This window comes from Phalacrocorax aristotelis, chromosome 6, assembly GCF_949628215.1.
Source record: "Phalacrocorax aristotelis chromosome 6, bGulAri2.1, whole genome shotgun sequence".
Taxonomy (NCBI): domain Eukaryota; kingdom Metazoa; phylum Chordata; class Aves; order Suliformes; family Phalacrocoracidae; genus Phalacrocorax; species Phalacrocorax aristotelis.
Genome location: NC_134281.1, coordinates 61,440,089 through 61,455,027, shown reverse-complemented (window position 1 = coordinate 61,455,027; position 14,939 = coordinate 61,440,089). Strand labels below are relative to the sequence as shown.

At 41.0% G+C, this 14,939-nt stretch overlaps 1 protein-coding gene across 4 annotated transcripts in view; it reads left to right on the top strand.

Moving 5' to 3' along the window:
- COL11A1 (collagen type XI alpha 1 chain) overlaps window positions 1–14,939 on the top strand; it is a 163,924-nt gene that overhangs the window by 65,150 nt on the left and 83,835 nt on the right. For all 4 annotated transcript variants that reach the window (XM_075098258.1, XM_075098259.1, XM_075098260.1 and 1 more), the window contains 12 exons: window positions 44–100; window positions 4,101–4,154; window positions 5,529–5,582; window positions 5,697–5,750; window positions 6,340–6,393; window positions 9,636–9,689; window positions 9,799–9,843; window positions 11,234–11,287; window positions 11,376–11,420; window positions 11,869–11,922; window positions 12,391–12,435; window positions 13,826–13,879. In XM_075098258.1, coding sequence (XP_074954359.1) covers window positions 44–100; window positions 4,101–4,154; window positions 5,529–5,582; window positions 5,697–5,750; window positions 6,340–6,393; window positions 9,636–9,689; window positions 9,799–9,843; window positions 11,234–11,287; window positions 11,376–11,420; window positions 11,869–11,922; window positions 12,391–12,435; window positions 13,826–13,879 — 624 coding nt within the window. The remainder of the gene's footprint in view (window positions 1–43; window positions 101–4,100; window positions 4,155–5,528; window positions 5,583–5,696; window positions 5,751–6,339; window positions 6,394–9,635; window positions 9,690–9,798; window positions 9,844–11,233; window positions 11,288–11,375; window positions 11,421–11,868; window positions 11,923–12,390; window positions 12,436–13,825; window positions 13,880–14,939) is intronic.

The following is a 14,939-nucleotide window of genomic DNA, read 5'->3' as shown; positions in this document are numbered from 1 at the left end:
CTTGTTCTTGATACCTGTTGTTTTGGTTGGTTTGTTTTCTCAGATCGCTATGAGAGGCCCACCTGGTCCCATGGGACTCACTGGAAGACCAGGTCCTGTGGTATGTAAATAAAACAGGGGCACAGGTTTAAGAATACAGTAACACAAGTCCATGGATCTCATTCTGGCCTCGCCTGCACCTCTGTATTTGTTCTTATTTTATTTGGAAAGCAACTGATACAACTGAAGCTGTAGTTTGTATTCCTACGCAAGGTCTGCAATGCTCCCTGAATACTACATCAGTTTTTATTGTAGATTTCGGGGTGCTTGGATAGAGCACACTGGTAGACTTGAAAAACTAGCAAATAGTTTTACGTAAATAACTACGTATGCCTCTACAGTCAGTCATTTGTAGTATTTACAAAATTTCTTGTGGTAAATATGAAACTCTACAGAAGGAGACACCGAAGTAAGAGTGTGCAGAATGACCTTGGCTCAGTATTTAAGCTGAATCTGGAAAGTTCCTGAGAGGCATTCCTGTAAGCAATTAAAAACCATACGGATTTCTAAAATGGTACTTTTTTACTTCGGTACTGAATTTGGCTTGACTGCTAATACCGAATGATCTGGAAAATGGCCTCGATGGGTACTAAAAAAGCTTAATATTTGTACAGAGTGTCTACATGGAACACAATGGTTTTTCTGATGACGTGGGGAACAACTTTTTGGTCACAGAGAGGTTTGCCTCTGTAACCCCTACAAACACTTTAAAAGGACAATACTCAATGAAAGAATAAACCCAGGTAGGAAGCTCAGCAAGCCAAAACCGCCCGATCAGTCTTGCAATTGCAATTTCCTCTTTTAGGAAGCGGAAACTTTTCAGATTCAATAGTCCACTAAATGGCGTAAGTTAGCATTTGCCATCTTTCAAAAAGCTATTATAAAGCATCTCTACCATGATACAAAATAACAAATGCTGCAGCCAAGATCAGAAGCTTTGGAGAAGACTAGTCTTGTCTAAATTTCTCCCAGGTGATCGTATTTATCCTCTGAGATAGAGTGAAATTCTCTTCTATAGTTAGTACAGCATCCATATTTGAAAGATCCACTTAATTTGGAAACTGTTATTTTGCCTACTGTGACGGCACAGCTAGGTTGGCAAATGTTTGGCCTCTTAAATTTTGATCTATGTCTGCTGTACTTTATATTGTCATCATGGTGATGGATGTGAAGGGTAACGTTAGCGGTTTTTGTTAGATCCGACGAGCATCTAGTTGTAATCCACAGACAAGGATACAGTCGTGCTGTTGAGAAATGAAAGCAAGTGATCGCTGGGTAAGAGAAAAGGATGAAGCGAGTTCCTCGAGGTTTATTGTGTGCAGAAGAAGCGACAGCAGAGATACGCCAGTCACAGCTCTAGCGGCACACACAGACTGGTTTTCTCCTTGCCTCAGAACGCAATAGTGTTTTCTTCCAAAGTAGTTTCCTTCCACTCATCCCACTTGTGGAGATTTGGTCATAACTTAGAAGTGGTGAGTCTGTAGTGGAAGAAATATGGTTCCTTTCCCTTCTTTTGTGCTTCCTACCTTCTTTAATGTCACACTTCAGCAGCAGCCTGCGGCTGAATGGTAACAATCAAGTCCTCCCCTTCCAACCCCCTCTTTTTCCCTCTCTTCTCACCCTCCTTACTGTACAGTGTCTGTTAGTTTGAGAGCAGGAGAGGCAGACGGACGAACATGAGCGTAGCATCCTATTACTACCCACAGAAACACTGCCCAGGTTATTGTCCGTCTCATTGTGCATAATTATAGCAGCATAATGCAAGGGAAAGGCTGTGTCCGTGGCTCTCGCTGCTGTTCCCTCCAGTGAGCACTTTTATTAACAAAAAAACCCCAGGGGGTATAAAATAATTACATACTGTTGGAGAAATATTTTAGGGATGATAAGGAATACTCTGGATCGTGTTCTTCCATCATCCTAACAGCTTAACATGCTTTTCAGTGACTCTTGAAAGCTACATGATACGAAAACTGTTGTAAGCTGTATTCTCAGTTGGCTCAGTAGTGTTTTGCCTCATCTTCATGTAGCATTAGAAAATCTGTTCCAGATTATGCTGTGCTCCAAACTGGCCACTCTCATGAACCCATTCAGTTTATCTAGGTGAAATTTACTGTTTTCAGGTAGATTTTAGCTAAATATCCCAGTAGAATCTTGCTGGGTCCCTAGAAACTGAAATCACTGGGTTTTACTTATATTTTTAAGCAGACATATACAAGAGCAATTCTTTTCTAGAGTAATTCTGCCAAAGTAGTTGCTACCAAGCAGACAATTTGGCTCACAGGCTCCGGATTATTCATGATTAGATACGCAATACTTACAAATAGTCAAACATGTTGGGGCTATTTAACAAACTAATACACTCTTTCCAGCAGCGTATTTAAATCAAGAGACCTGCAGGATAACATTCAGTCTACACAGACAAAATAACTGTAGAACTGCTGTAAGCAAGGAATTCATTTGTGAAGACTGGTATGGTGCTGACATTGCGTTGTATACCTTTAGCTGAGGCATAACCTGGCCTCATAGTCATGCTTTCATGTTTTAAAAGCCTTCATGAATTTCTGTATGCAAAGTTCAACAAACGAGTGATATTAATAGCTGTTTTGCTTCTAAGCCACCAGGAGGCTCTAGAAATCCAACTCTTTAGGCCAAAAATGTTGCCAGATCACAGTTGCCAGAAGCAATTACAGATTCTTGGTCTGTCAGTTGTTTGTGTGCCCAGCTTATTTTAAGAATGAAATAGTTGGAGCTTTTACTCTTAATATGAAATGTGTTTTGTTAAATTATTAGTAGCTAATAAGATACATTTAGAAACGTATCAGTTATTGAAAGTCTTAAACATAGCACTGTCAAAGCCCCAGGCTAGCTTCAACTGAGTCTCGAGTTCACGTGCTTAATTAACATACAAGACTGAATAATTCTCTGCCTACAGATATTAAATGTAATCAATTATATTAATTAAAAGCAGAGCTTATGTCAGGGAAACCCAAACAGGCAGCCACCACCTACCGAAGCCACTTTCCTCTCCGCTGCCAGTACCAGCTCCGAATCAGATTTTCAGTTTGCCTGGGACTTGGTTCAGTACCTGCAAGGTCAGGGGGTTCCACTCCAGGATGCCAGACCCAGCACTAAGCCGAGCCATGAGACCACCTCTTTCGTCCAGTGGTCACTGTGGTGAATGTAGGAGGATTATCAATTTTCCAAGGTCTGCAAGATTCATCTCCTATTAAATCCAAACGTTTGGTCGTGGCCTGTTTCAGAGGTCAGGAAGGCAAATATTCTTTTGCCCGTAGTAGGTAAACCCCAGTACGTTCCTTCTCTGAGCCATGTTCTCTGTGAGCACGTTTTGTTTTGTTCTATTTTTATGAGACCGTTGTTAAGAAAACATGAACTTCCTTTGACTAGTTCTGCCCCAGATTCCACATACGGTATCTTACCCTGGATAAACACCTGTTTTAGGGCTGTTTATGAGTAAAACTTACCCTGAAAATTTGTATCATCATTTAATTATAGTAAAGAGATGCAGTTATATATATTTTCCACTTCTTCAGGGCCAGATGCACAAAGACCTTGATTAAAACATCCCTGAGGGTCACGACAAGATTAGACAGGGTATTTTTCATTGATTATAGTGATCTTTGGATTGAACTACAAGACTCTGATAGCTTCTGTACAACACAGAAACAGAGAAAGGTAAAAAGAGGCGGCTTTCATTTCTGTTGCCTTCCCTACAGCAGACACACTTGTTTGCGTGACTTACATTCTTCCTGTACTCTTATGTAGCTCTCAAATATTGATATAGATCAAAGGGTTACGTTTGATGCTGTTCAGCTTGATGGGAGTTTTCTTTGGTAGTAGGAGGGTTTTTGGCCCCGTGAGGCCCAGTGTCTGGACAATGGTACGTCAGGGTCCATCCGCAGGATCAAATGGTGAATTCACAGCTCCTGATGAAGAGGGGATTTTTTTTTTTTTTCTCTCTATAATTAACGTCTAAAAATAGTAACATTCATTTAAAGAGCTTTTTGTATATTTAAACAATATGTTTTGCTTTTTTCATCAAGGGTGGACCTGGAGCAGCAGGTGCTAAGGGTGAAAGTGGTGAACCAGGTCCCCAGGTACAATAAAATTGCCTCTTATGTCTGAGCTTGTTTATCTTTATGAAACTGCTTTCCTATCACTTAGGACAGATCAATCAATGATATGCTTTCTGCGTGCAATTGAAGAAAAAATAGCTTTTACAACACTTTCCTAATTAAATGAAATAGCTTGATTGTTCATTTTGAAATAAGAAAGTAACAATCTTTATATAACCAAGAGCAGTTATCACGGGTAGATTTTTGTTGCGTGAAAACCTGTTTTAATATTGTCACTTCAGGCTCGTTTCTCTGTTAAGTAATCATATATCAGTGTGCAGTTGTATGACCTTGGGCTCTGATCTTATCAGGTCGCATAAGGTGAGAGATTCAAATTAGTTGGTAATTAAACAGGATGTTTTCAAGATCGACGTGGCATAGCTAGAATAAGTCTTTAGGAATCAGTGCATGCTCTTCTTCTCAGCTCACTATTACGGTGGCTCCTGTGCTGTGATGTTAAAGAGAAGCACATTGAGATCTTTCAGCTTAAACCTCAAAGTAATAGGGGGATCTTAAAGAAATCGTGACAGGAGTCTCTGGAACAATGATTTTGCCAGTTCTCAGTCATGGAGTTGCTACATTATTAAGTGCCTGTCTTAAAACTCCGCATGGATATTTGCTGAAGAAAAACAAAGCAATTAACCAAAAAAGCTCTCTGAACGGCTGGTCAGGCTTCCAGTTTGCTTACTTACATTTTTAGTATTTTTTTCTCTTCCTACTCGGTATTTTTGGGTGGCTAGTCCTCTACCGTTGCTGTTTTCACCTGGGGAAGATGCATTTGGGTGGGGGGATGAGAAAGCTTCCACAGAAACATGCCCACACAGTCGTCAGTGAAAGTTACGTGTGTTTGGAAAGTGGAATTAGGTTCTTCAGTCTGGGGTAATTTGGTCTCCCTCTAGATAAAACTGCTGTGTAAAGCTAAGACAGCATGTGAGCCATTTACCGGCACAGCTCGTGTTTGTGGATGAATTAGGGGTCTGAAATAAGCACTCTTTAGTTTTCATGAAATAATTATTCTGTGACTAAAATAATTTTGGCAGGAGAGGAAGAAGGGTTTTTCAAACCGCAGGACTGAGATCTCCAAAGCCACGAAAAGAATGCAAGAATCTGTCATGTTAAAAGGACCAATTGTGCCATGTGTAGTGCCATCTCATGAAAACTAGTGTTAAAATTGGTCATGCTGAGGCCAGTTTGGATGCCCATTAAAACTAATGGGAATTTGGAAACCAGAGGCCATCTCCTGGGAAAGAAATGCAGCTTTGTGTATAAAAACTTATCTTGTTCTTAAGGTGAGATGTTTAACTAGCTTTTTGCTGACATGAATGTGATTCTAAGAATTACACTCTTTAAACTCAGGGTCCTCGTGGTATTCAAGGTGCCCCTGGTCCAAGTGGAAAAGCTGGCAAAAGGGTAGGTAGCGTATGGATCAGTCCCGCGCTGGGTAAATAGTTTCTATTTAAATATATTTAAATATTAACCGATTCCACTGCATTTTTGAATGTTTGCCGCCTTGGGTTTTTGCAGGGACGTCCTGGAGCTGATGGTGCCAGAGGAATGCCAGGAGAGCCTGGTGCAAAGGTAAATAATAATGAGACCTGAAGCTTTATTTCAGTCTTGGAATAGGCTGGACAGATTTTATGTAGGTACCACGGTTTCTTCCAGGCCAACCCAAAATTCTTCTCTCAAGTGAAAATACTGAGGTTTCAGATAGCTGGGTCAGATGCAAGAGCTGAGAATGAATCATCCATTTAGAATATGGTAATTAATGGTAATGGCTGGTAGTCTGACCTTGAAGTACCTTGATTCGTGGGGCATGATTCCTCTCCGAGTCTGTTTCTAGTTACAGAGTATCAACAGTAGTAAAGTCGGTTTTGCAGCTGCAAAGCCCAGCTAGAATCAAGCTTCTCATTTCAGTGTAGACTCCTTTTTATAAACAGCCTAATCACAGCACAGTGAAAAAGTTTGCGTGGCCTCTTCTCTTGCTTTAATGCATAGAGCAAATGTTGTGAGTTTGATCTATGCGCTCCCCTCCATGTGTTTCATTCAATAACAGAAGTGTACGTATAACCAAGGGTAGAAATGAACTTCCAGAGGGAAGGAACACTTTATTAAGAGTAATACAAAATGAAACAGTCATTTACTGAAGCTGTGGTTTCTCCTTTCCTAGGGTGACAGAGGATTTGATGGTCTTCCTGGCCTCCCTGGTGACAAAGGTAACAGGGTAAGAAAAACATGTATATTTATACAACAACTCATCGATACCCTCACAGAAATAATGCACTATTCGTTAAGAATTGCACTAAAGACTATGGGGAATGTTAAAGCAGCACGTCAGCTTTTTACGCTACGGAGTATTATCTGTATGGTCAGGTAATGTATTCCCCATGAAACATTTTGGTAACATCAATCAATCAATCAACATGTATATATATTAATGATTTAAATATATTTTCAGAATTCAGATCACATCTTCAGCTAGGTTTTTCTCTAATTTTTCTTAGTTAAGGAATTTGCCCGTTGGATTTAAAGTGATTGTTAAAGGAAGTAGTAATAGGAAAAGGAAATTAGCACGAAGTGTCTGTATCAGGAGCACGACAAATTTTAACCTGCTGAGAAGCTTGCTCAAAAAATACATTTGAATATTTGAACTGCAAACTGAATTGTCCAGTGTGGCTTATCCCAAATGCTACAGCTTAAAGAAAGATCAGTCAGGACAGATGAGTTAGGAAAACCTGAAGTAATACTTGAAACAACCAACGCGCTTGCTCCTTGTGTCATACCAACCTGTAGGATGAGACTGCGTCTTTCCTTACAAGGAGTAGAAATAATCACAGCAGGGGATTTCTGCTTTACATCACACCCTTAATGTAGATGCCAGTAACAACATACTCTACTGAATGTGCCTCCCTTGCCGTTGTCCTGGTAAGCGCAGCGCACCATAAAAGAAACAGTGAGTGGGAATCTCCACAGAGCCGTTCCCGGACGTGCTAAAGCTTGATGACGGAGGCACGATTAGAGCTCTCGCCCTCGCTCCCAGCGCGTTACAGCACAGTTGCTGCACTTCCCAGCAAATCTCAGCTGTGCTGCTAACTGGCCCGTAATGTAGTCCTTCGCAATAGCCTCGAAGGATGCTCTTTCGAGTTCTGTGTGCAATGGGAAGAGAACTCCTAGCATCATACTGAAGTGCCTTGATCCTCTTTCATCGTTCCCTCGTACGTGAAGAGTGGGAAGTGAGCAGCGCACCGCACAACCGACGCCCAGCTTGGTCGGCCGACCGGCAGAGGGGGCTACGCATTAAGCTCTTGCCGCTGCTCCCCTCTTGGAAGGCTGAGCAGAAATTGGTTTGGAGTCAGGGAACGTGCGTCTGCTTTCCAACATGCAATGCTAGAATTGTCTGTCTGTGGGACCTTCCAGGTCATAAAGACTTTTTTTTTTTTTCAAATATTCTTTTTGTTTCATATTTCCTAAAGAAATAAAAAACCTAAAATAGAAGTGTAAGTTTGGGTTGAAATTTGCAAAATAGTAATGAAAATAATGACTTCTTTTCATCATTTCTTTCATCCCACTATTTAAAAATTTCTGCATTCTCATGTTTCTATGGAAATCTTCTGTAAAAGTACAAAATTATCTTTCTGAAAGCAGCTCAATTCAAAGCCAGATCAGATGGCTGTAGCTCTTCAGATTCCTATACACTGGCAGCATATAATGCAAATATTCAGTTCTCTTTAGCTTGCAATAAAGAGCACAGAAAGACGAGAGAAACTCTTTTTCTGTCGTAGTTATGTTTCAGCTGTAAGAGAACTGCTGTTGAAAACCCGTAACTTTAGAGTAGAAGTTTTAGGACTACTTTTAGAATTAGTCATGTTTGAACTGTGAGTTGCAGATTGGATGTCTCTCTGAGGTCATGCCTCTGTCAAACGCAAGTTGTCAGACAGGAGTTACTGGATGACATTCCCTGACTTCCAGTGTAGGGGAGGTCAGACCACATGGTGCAATGCTCCTTTTAGCCTCAATATCTATGACTGTGAACTTTTCTTATTTAGATATACGAGGTGCATGACCCTTCTCCAATATAAAAGCAAGACACTATATACTAGAAGAAAAGGTCTAAGGCAAAAGAAATTCAGGCTTTAACAGACTATTTGAAGGAAAGAATTAGAGCATTGAAGGACTGATAATGATAAGAAGTTTTGTTCTTACTGCATGATAATACCAGGACACTGAATGCAAGCTCCTAATCTAAGTGCCATGTGATTGCAAGACAAGAAAGGTAGCCCTTGAGGGGATGAACTACTTCAGTACTTGAAAGCTGAAGTCAGTCTTCACCTGGATATTAATGGGAAGCCAGAGCAGATCATGTGTCATCCTTCAGGAGTGTCATGTAGAAAAACACATGCTCTACCAGCAGATCATGTTGAGTAGTTCCGAAACTTAGCAAATAATAGAAATTGCTGTATTAATTCATTTTGCAGGTATCAAAGTTCAGTTTATAGTGTTTTATTCTCTCCCATGCGTACTCCAACATACAGAGGACAGAAAGGCAGTAGAATAAAATCCTGACATCCCTAATATTAGATAGTCCTGGGGTAAGAGAGCAAGTTACCTAAAATTCCCTTGGAAAGTTTGAAAGAGTAAAGAATGGAGCCACTAAAGAGTGACTCCGTATATATCTGCTAGGATCCACAGCAGTGGCCAGGCTCCTTGGAGACACTGATAAAATTAAGGAAAACAGCATGAATAGTTGGGTTTTGTCCAATGCCAGAAGGAAGTCACAGTCTAAAAACCCGCTGCCCAGAAAAAGGTCAGTCAGTGGTGTCTGAGCTATGCAGCACACTAGTTCTCTTTAGAAATGGGGAAAGAAAAATAAATCCTAAAAGCATGGTCCAGAATCGACTGAGGCTCTGCATATATAGACTTGAAAAGCCCCAGCCTCTGAGGGGAAGTGTGGAAGTCTGGCTGCCTTCCAAAGCCTCAGACAAATCAGTCCCAAGGCTCTCAGTGACTGGTGCCAGAGCGCGGTGCTCGGAAAGGTGGTCAGTGCGCTTCACCGTGTACTTTCCAGGGCCCAGCAACTGGGCTATTAACTTCTGACCCACGTACACATGCCTTATTTTACTGGAAGGAACGCGTTGTGTAGGGGGAGGGGGATGGTGCCGATGGACAAAGGAAAATGTGGGTAACGCTGCCTGTTGTAGCAGTAGTTTGTGTGTGCTCTGGGGCCAAGAGTAGCTACAGAGTGAAATTTTACAAACACAAATAGTTCATTGTTTCAATAATCATTTGTTTTTATACTAGTGTAATAAAAGACTTTGCCGAGTACTAACCTACAGATTTGTATCATTGTGTCAAGACGTGTTTTGACACATCAGGCTTCAGCTAACACATTTGTTTTCGTTTCCCTTCCAATCCGTTATTGTTTCCAGCAACAGATGTCTTATTTTAACAACTTACCTTACCCCACAGGGAGACCGTGGCCCACAGGGACCTCCTGGCTTACCTGGTGAAGATGGATCAAGAGTAAGTTGCTATTTACACAGTAAAATCTGCAGCGAAACTTCATGTAATGGGAATATGGTCATGATACATGTTGTTTTCTAAAACTTCTATTCCCTTTATACAAAAACAGGGAGAAGATGGGGAAGTTGGACCGAGAGGTCTCCCAGGTGAAGCTGTAAGCAATGCTTTCTTATTCTTCTGTTTCTGTTACAAACAAAAGTCACTCTCAGACTGGTTTTTTTCCTTTCTATTGAACAGTTCTGAATTCCAGGTATGAAAATTCCCACATGTGTGTCTGTACAGAGGACTGATTCTGGCTGAAAAGCAAAGGAACAGTTTTAAGGGTGAAACACTACTTACAGGATTAGAATTAAGTCAGGGATATGTCCAGCCAAGTACACACAACTTCCAGAATCACAAAGGCTATTTCCTATCCTATTGTGTAAAATCAGACACTGCAGTCCTTCGTACATGAGAATATAACCAAGCTCCTGTTGCTTTGAAAATGTTTTCCAAACATCTGTTAGAAAATAAGGCCTGGCTTCTCCTCTTTTTTTGCACTACTGTATTTTTACACTTGTTTCCACTGCTGTCAGCTGGAATTCTGCAGGTGCTGTCACTGCAGAGCAGAGTTCTGCATTGCAGGCAAGAAATCAAGCCTCAGAAGGGGGAATTTGACCCTAAATGTGTGATATATGGCTGCCTACTCGCAAAGTAGGAAGGAGTCGCCGCAGAGTCAGAGTATTAGTGGTTCGTAACTACATCATACATGAGGGGACTGGAGACTCAGTCCTGCCTACTTCAGCAGCGTGACATGAATGATGACACAAATGATGAAAACTAATATTTGTTTACATAGTACCAAGTCAAAAGATTATGGTACAGACCAAATCTTGCTCACCTTATTTAGGAGAATAGCCCTTGGTCTTCTGTGGAATTTTTTAGGGGTAAGAGGAACAAATGTGATCTTGGTTTCCAGAATGCCTTTCGTTTATTGTCATAAAATTATTAGTAATTTTTAATTATTTATTGGATCTTCACTACAAATGAAAGCACTGTTTTGCAATTAGAATAGTAGTATAGAGTGTGACAGACCGTCATGTTTTCTGAAGACAGGAATACAAACATGTATGCCTACTGTTCAGGTCAGACCTTCAGGCCAAGACACTGCTGAAACTTTAGTGGAAGATGCTGTGCCAATGTTCTGCACCAGGAAATAGAAATAGTTATCTCCTGGTGTTCCCTGAAATGCCCATTACAGCAGCTGAAAAAAAGCTTGCCCTTCCACTGACATCCTGTTCAGACATATGGTGGCCTTCAGGAGACTCTCTTACCAGGGGCTTTTTTCCTTTTTTTCCTCCCTTCCTCCCTTCCTCCCTTCCTCCCTTCCTCCCTTCCTCCCTTCCTCCCTTCCTCCCTTCCTCCCTTCCTCCCTTCCGCAACCCCCTTGCTGCCTTCCCCTCATCCTTCCTACTCCTGATGTTCCTTGCCCAGTCCTGCTCCTGGGTCTCTCTTTGTTCAGAAAAAAAGCATGCAAGTATTAATAAGTGTTTCTTGTCTTACAGGGTCCACGGGGATTACTGGGCCCCAGAGGTACGCCTGGTCCCCCGGGACAACCGGTATGTCTGAACTGTCTCGTATTTGCAATTTCCAGAAGAAAAATAGAAGCCCACTGAAAGCTGCTCATGTTTATATTATTTGTTGTAGGGCATTGCAGGTGTTGATGGACCTTCAGGCCCAAAAGGAAACATGGTGAGTAAGCAAACTGGGAATTAAAAAGGGAGTGGATTCTAAAAATCCTTCCCACATTCTCACATCCTTGCCACTATGCCATCACTTCCGTTTAATTAAACTTTGCTGTCAAAATATTCAGATTCATTATGATCTTATATAGAGAAGAGAAGCCTTCTATTACTTAGTTTTCAGCCCAAAGGCCTAGCCATGCTTTCTCTCAAGCTCCTTTAGCACCATGGACTCCAGTGCCTAGGTCCTATGTGTGGGCTGTTATTCTCAGTGAAAGAAAAGGCTATGCTATTCATTAGCATGAAAAAATATCATACTGGATAGGAGGTTGGTGGTAGACTTTAAAGAGGGAGGGACAAAGATGAGTTTGTATTCCTTTTAGTTCTGACAATGAAGATCTGTAGTGCAGAAATGCAAACCTAATGCCCTGCTATTTTTTTTTTTTTTTGCATGTTAGGGTCCTCAAGGGGAACCAGGACCTCCTGGTCAGCAAGGAATCCCAGGCCCACAAGTAAGTGTAAAATAACTCTCAAGAAATGCGATGTCATGTGCAGCAAATGTTTTATAAATGGAAATTACTAAAAGGTTAGCTTTTCATGTGCAGAACTGATAAAGCTTCAAGGATTTTATAAATAATGCTGCAAATGTGCCGAAGGCAGTGGGAGCAGAGTTTTCAAGTAAGCTTTCAGAGGGATTTTTCATTCAGGAGAAAAATGACTCATTCAGTGTTCCTGGAATGCAGCAGGAACGGCCACACCTGGAGGAGGGTTCTGAATAGGATCTTGTTTCAGACCTACTGCCAAAATAGTGGCTTGTGCAAAAGCCTCACACAAAACTCCTGATCTAACTTGTAAGCGGGGGGGAAAAAAAGCCACGTCTATTTGCCAGTGTGTTTAACCAGATTAATGAGGGACCTTTAGTGGGGTGAATGTATGTATATTGTTCTCCCTGGTTTCTCACACTGGTTTCTTTTTAACAGGGGCTTCCTGGTCCGCAAGGTCCTATTGGACCTCCTGGTGAAAAAGTAAGTTACAGCATTATTCTGGTATTTTGGTGTCAGTTCTGTGCAACAACCTTGCCTATGTGCTTTAAAGGCTTTGCTATGTTTTACAGAATAGTAACCTAAGATCTAAAAATCAGCAGATCTTCCTGAAATCATCAAGTAAATGAACAGCCAATGGAGGCCTGGCTTTCCTCTCACATACACTTTTTCACAAGCATAATTTCCTCCCTTTATTTTGGATCAGTTCTCCATTATTAGCTCCAGAATCCCATCTACAATATTAAACAGGGTGTCCCTGTATGTAAATGAATTTCACAGCAAGCTGTGAAAATTATTTCTATTAATCTCTTTTTTGCAACAAAGCTTCACCTGCTCAAGCCTGAATCCGTTCTCTTTTTTCAAGGATTATATTTTGGCATAACTGCAGTGTAATTGGCATACTGCAACGTCACTTGGTGGTTTGGTCCCGATCTGTTTGTACGTGGTCTTGTGGTTTGAAACGTGTCTTCTGTTAATTTCAAAAATGTCACTACTGAATTTTAGGCTGATTTTACTTTTCTCCCCTTTTTGCTGAATTCCTCTCTATTGATTCTTCTTTGATTTTGCTCCCTTTCGCTGTTTAGTGTACACTTTATGTATATGCTAATATACTTTATATACTTTAGTACAGACTTCAGGGGAAATTGAAGGGGATTTTAGGGAAGAGCGTACATGCTTTTCACCTGCCCATGGGCCTCAGAAGTATTATTCTAGCGAATGGGCTAGGTCCCCAGCGTATGCGTTCCAGAGGCACCATGCCTTTCAGCTATGAGCGCTGGGGTTCTGTAACCTGTACACTTGGCCTTTGATCTTGTTGGTGTCTTTAATATGGTGAATCCTTTTATTCCTGAAATTCTAAATAATAGGGTTTTTTTTACACTGGAGAATTCTTCCCCACCTTGTGGGGGTTGTGTGTGTATTTGTAGGGTATTTCCTGAAGCCTGTTCTCAGGCAAGAACCTCATTGTAAAATACGGGTGATTTGTATTGGCTAAAGATTGTAAGAGCTGGCCTTGTGCTTACATATTGTATGACAGTATCTTTCTGGGTTTGGTTTTGTTATATTTTTGGTTTATCCCTGATATCCATATCAAGGGATTTAGGTATACAACATTTTCTATCCTTAGCTCTTAGACTTAAACTTAGCTCTTAGACTGGTGGGGTTTTTTTTGCTTTTTCCTTCCTGTTTTTTTTTTTTTATTATTAATTTTCTTATAGCTACTCTACACCTGGGGTGGGTTCGCCAGTTGTTTTAACAGAAATTAAAATACTAAAAAGATTTAAGGTAGTTTGCTGGTTTAGGATGTATTGTCCTAGCAAATGATAGAATGTTTGCGGTTGTTCTGAAGATGTGTCTCTGTTACTGCATTTAGGGACCTCAAGGCAAGCCTGGCCTTCCTGGCCTTCCTGGTTCTGATGGGCCTCCTGTAAGTAACCAAAGATTTCATCCCTTGAATCTTTAAATACTTTTACCAAGTAATAAATGTTTCTGGATACCTGTGTTGCAAAAAGAAAACGGAGAGTAAAAGCACTGGTAGTCCTAGTTGGCAACAGCATTACAAAATCCATCTAAAACCCCTGTATCATTTGAGCTGTTAAAACTAAGAGAACTACATTTTTGAAGCAGCTGGTAAAAATGGCTGTGGGCTGTGAAAATGTGGTCCCAAATGGTGACATGCAGCTGAAACATCTGCAGGGATGTGTAAATAACCTAACTGACACACAGAGGGCCAGATACTGTTTCACTGTCGTCCTACTCCGTCAGTACGGCAAAGCAAGTCATCTGTAAAAATGCTCACCACTTGTTTTCTGAGGAAGCATAGAGCAGACTAGATCTTTCTCCGCTTCCTGACCTAACGTGCATATTACAGCTTTGGGCTTCTTTCACTGTCTACGCTGGGACAGACCTAAGGCAAACTTGAGAGTCTTGTGATCGCCAAGGAGTTCAGCTTAGGTCTGAGGATGCGTTCACTCATGGGAACAGAGAGTGCAACCACCTGAGCAGCGTTGCTTACAGTTCAGCCGTTAAACTTAACTGGAATTATTGTTCATAATGACATTCATATGCACTAGTTTTCTTGCACCAAAACCGTCATCTTTTTATACCCCCAAGAGCCACTAGGCAGTCAGTGACTTCTCAGACCATCTCTCTCCTACCCATGCCATTTTGCCTTAAAATTTTTCTTTAGGTTAAATCTGCGTTTCTTAAACCTGACTTTCAGCAGGTTTTTGCTAGGATAAGAACAGAACTGACTGCAGGGGTTTCACTGCCTAGATGCTTAGATTACAAATAAAGAGTTGTACCCAGAGCTCTCACAATGGCTCTTTTACCGGCCAAAGTACCATTTTCATGGGGAATGTTAAATATGCAATGATAGTCCAGCTGGAGGTCTATATCTTGAGTCATTGTCTAAACATTTGGACTTTCCCACTTATCCTTTTCTGCATAGGGGAAACAATATTACTTTCCAAACGTAAGCATTATTC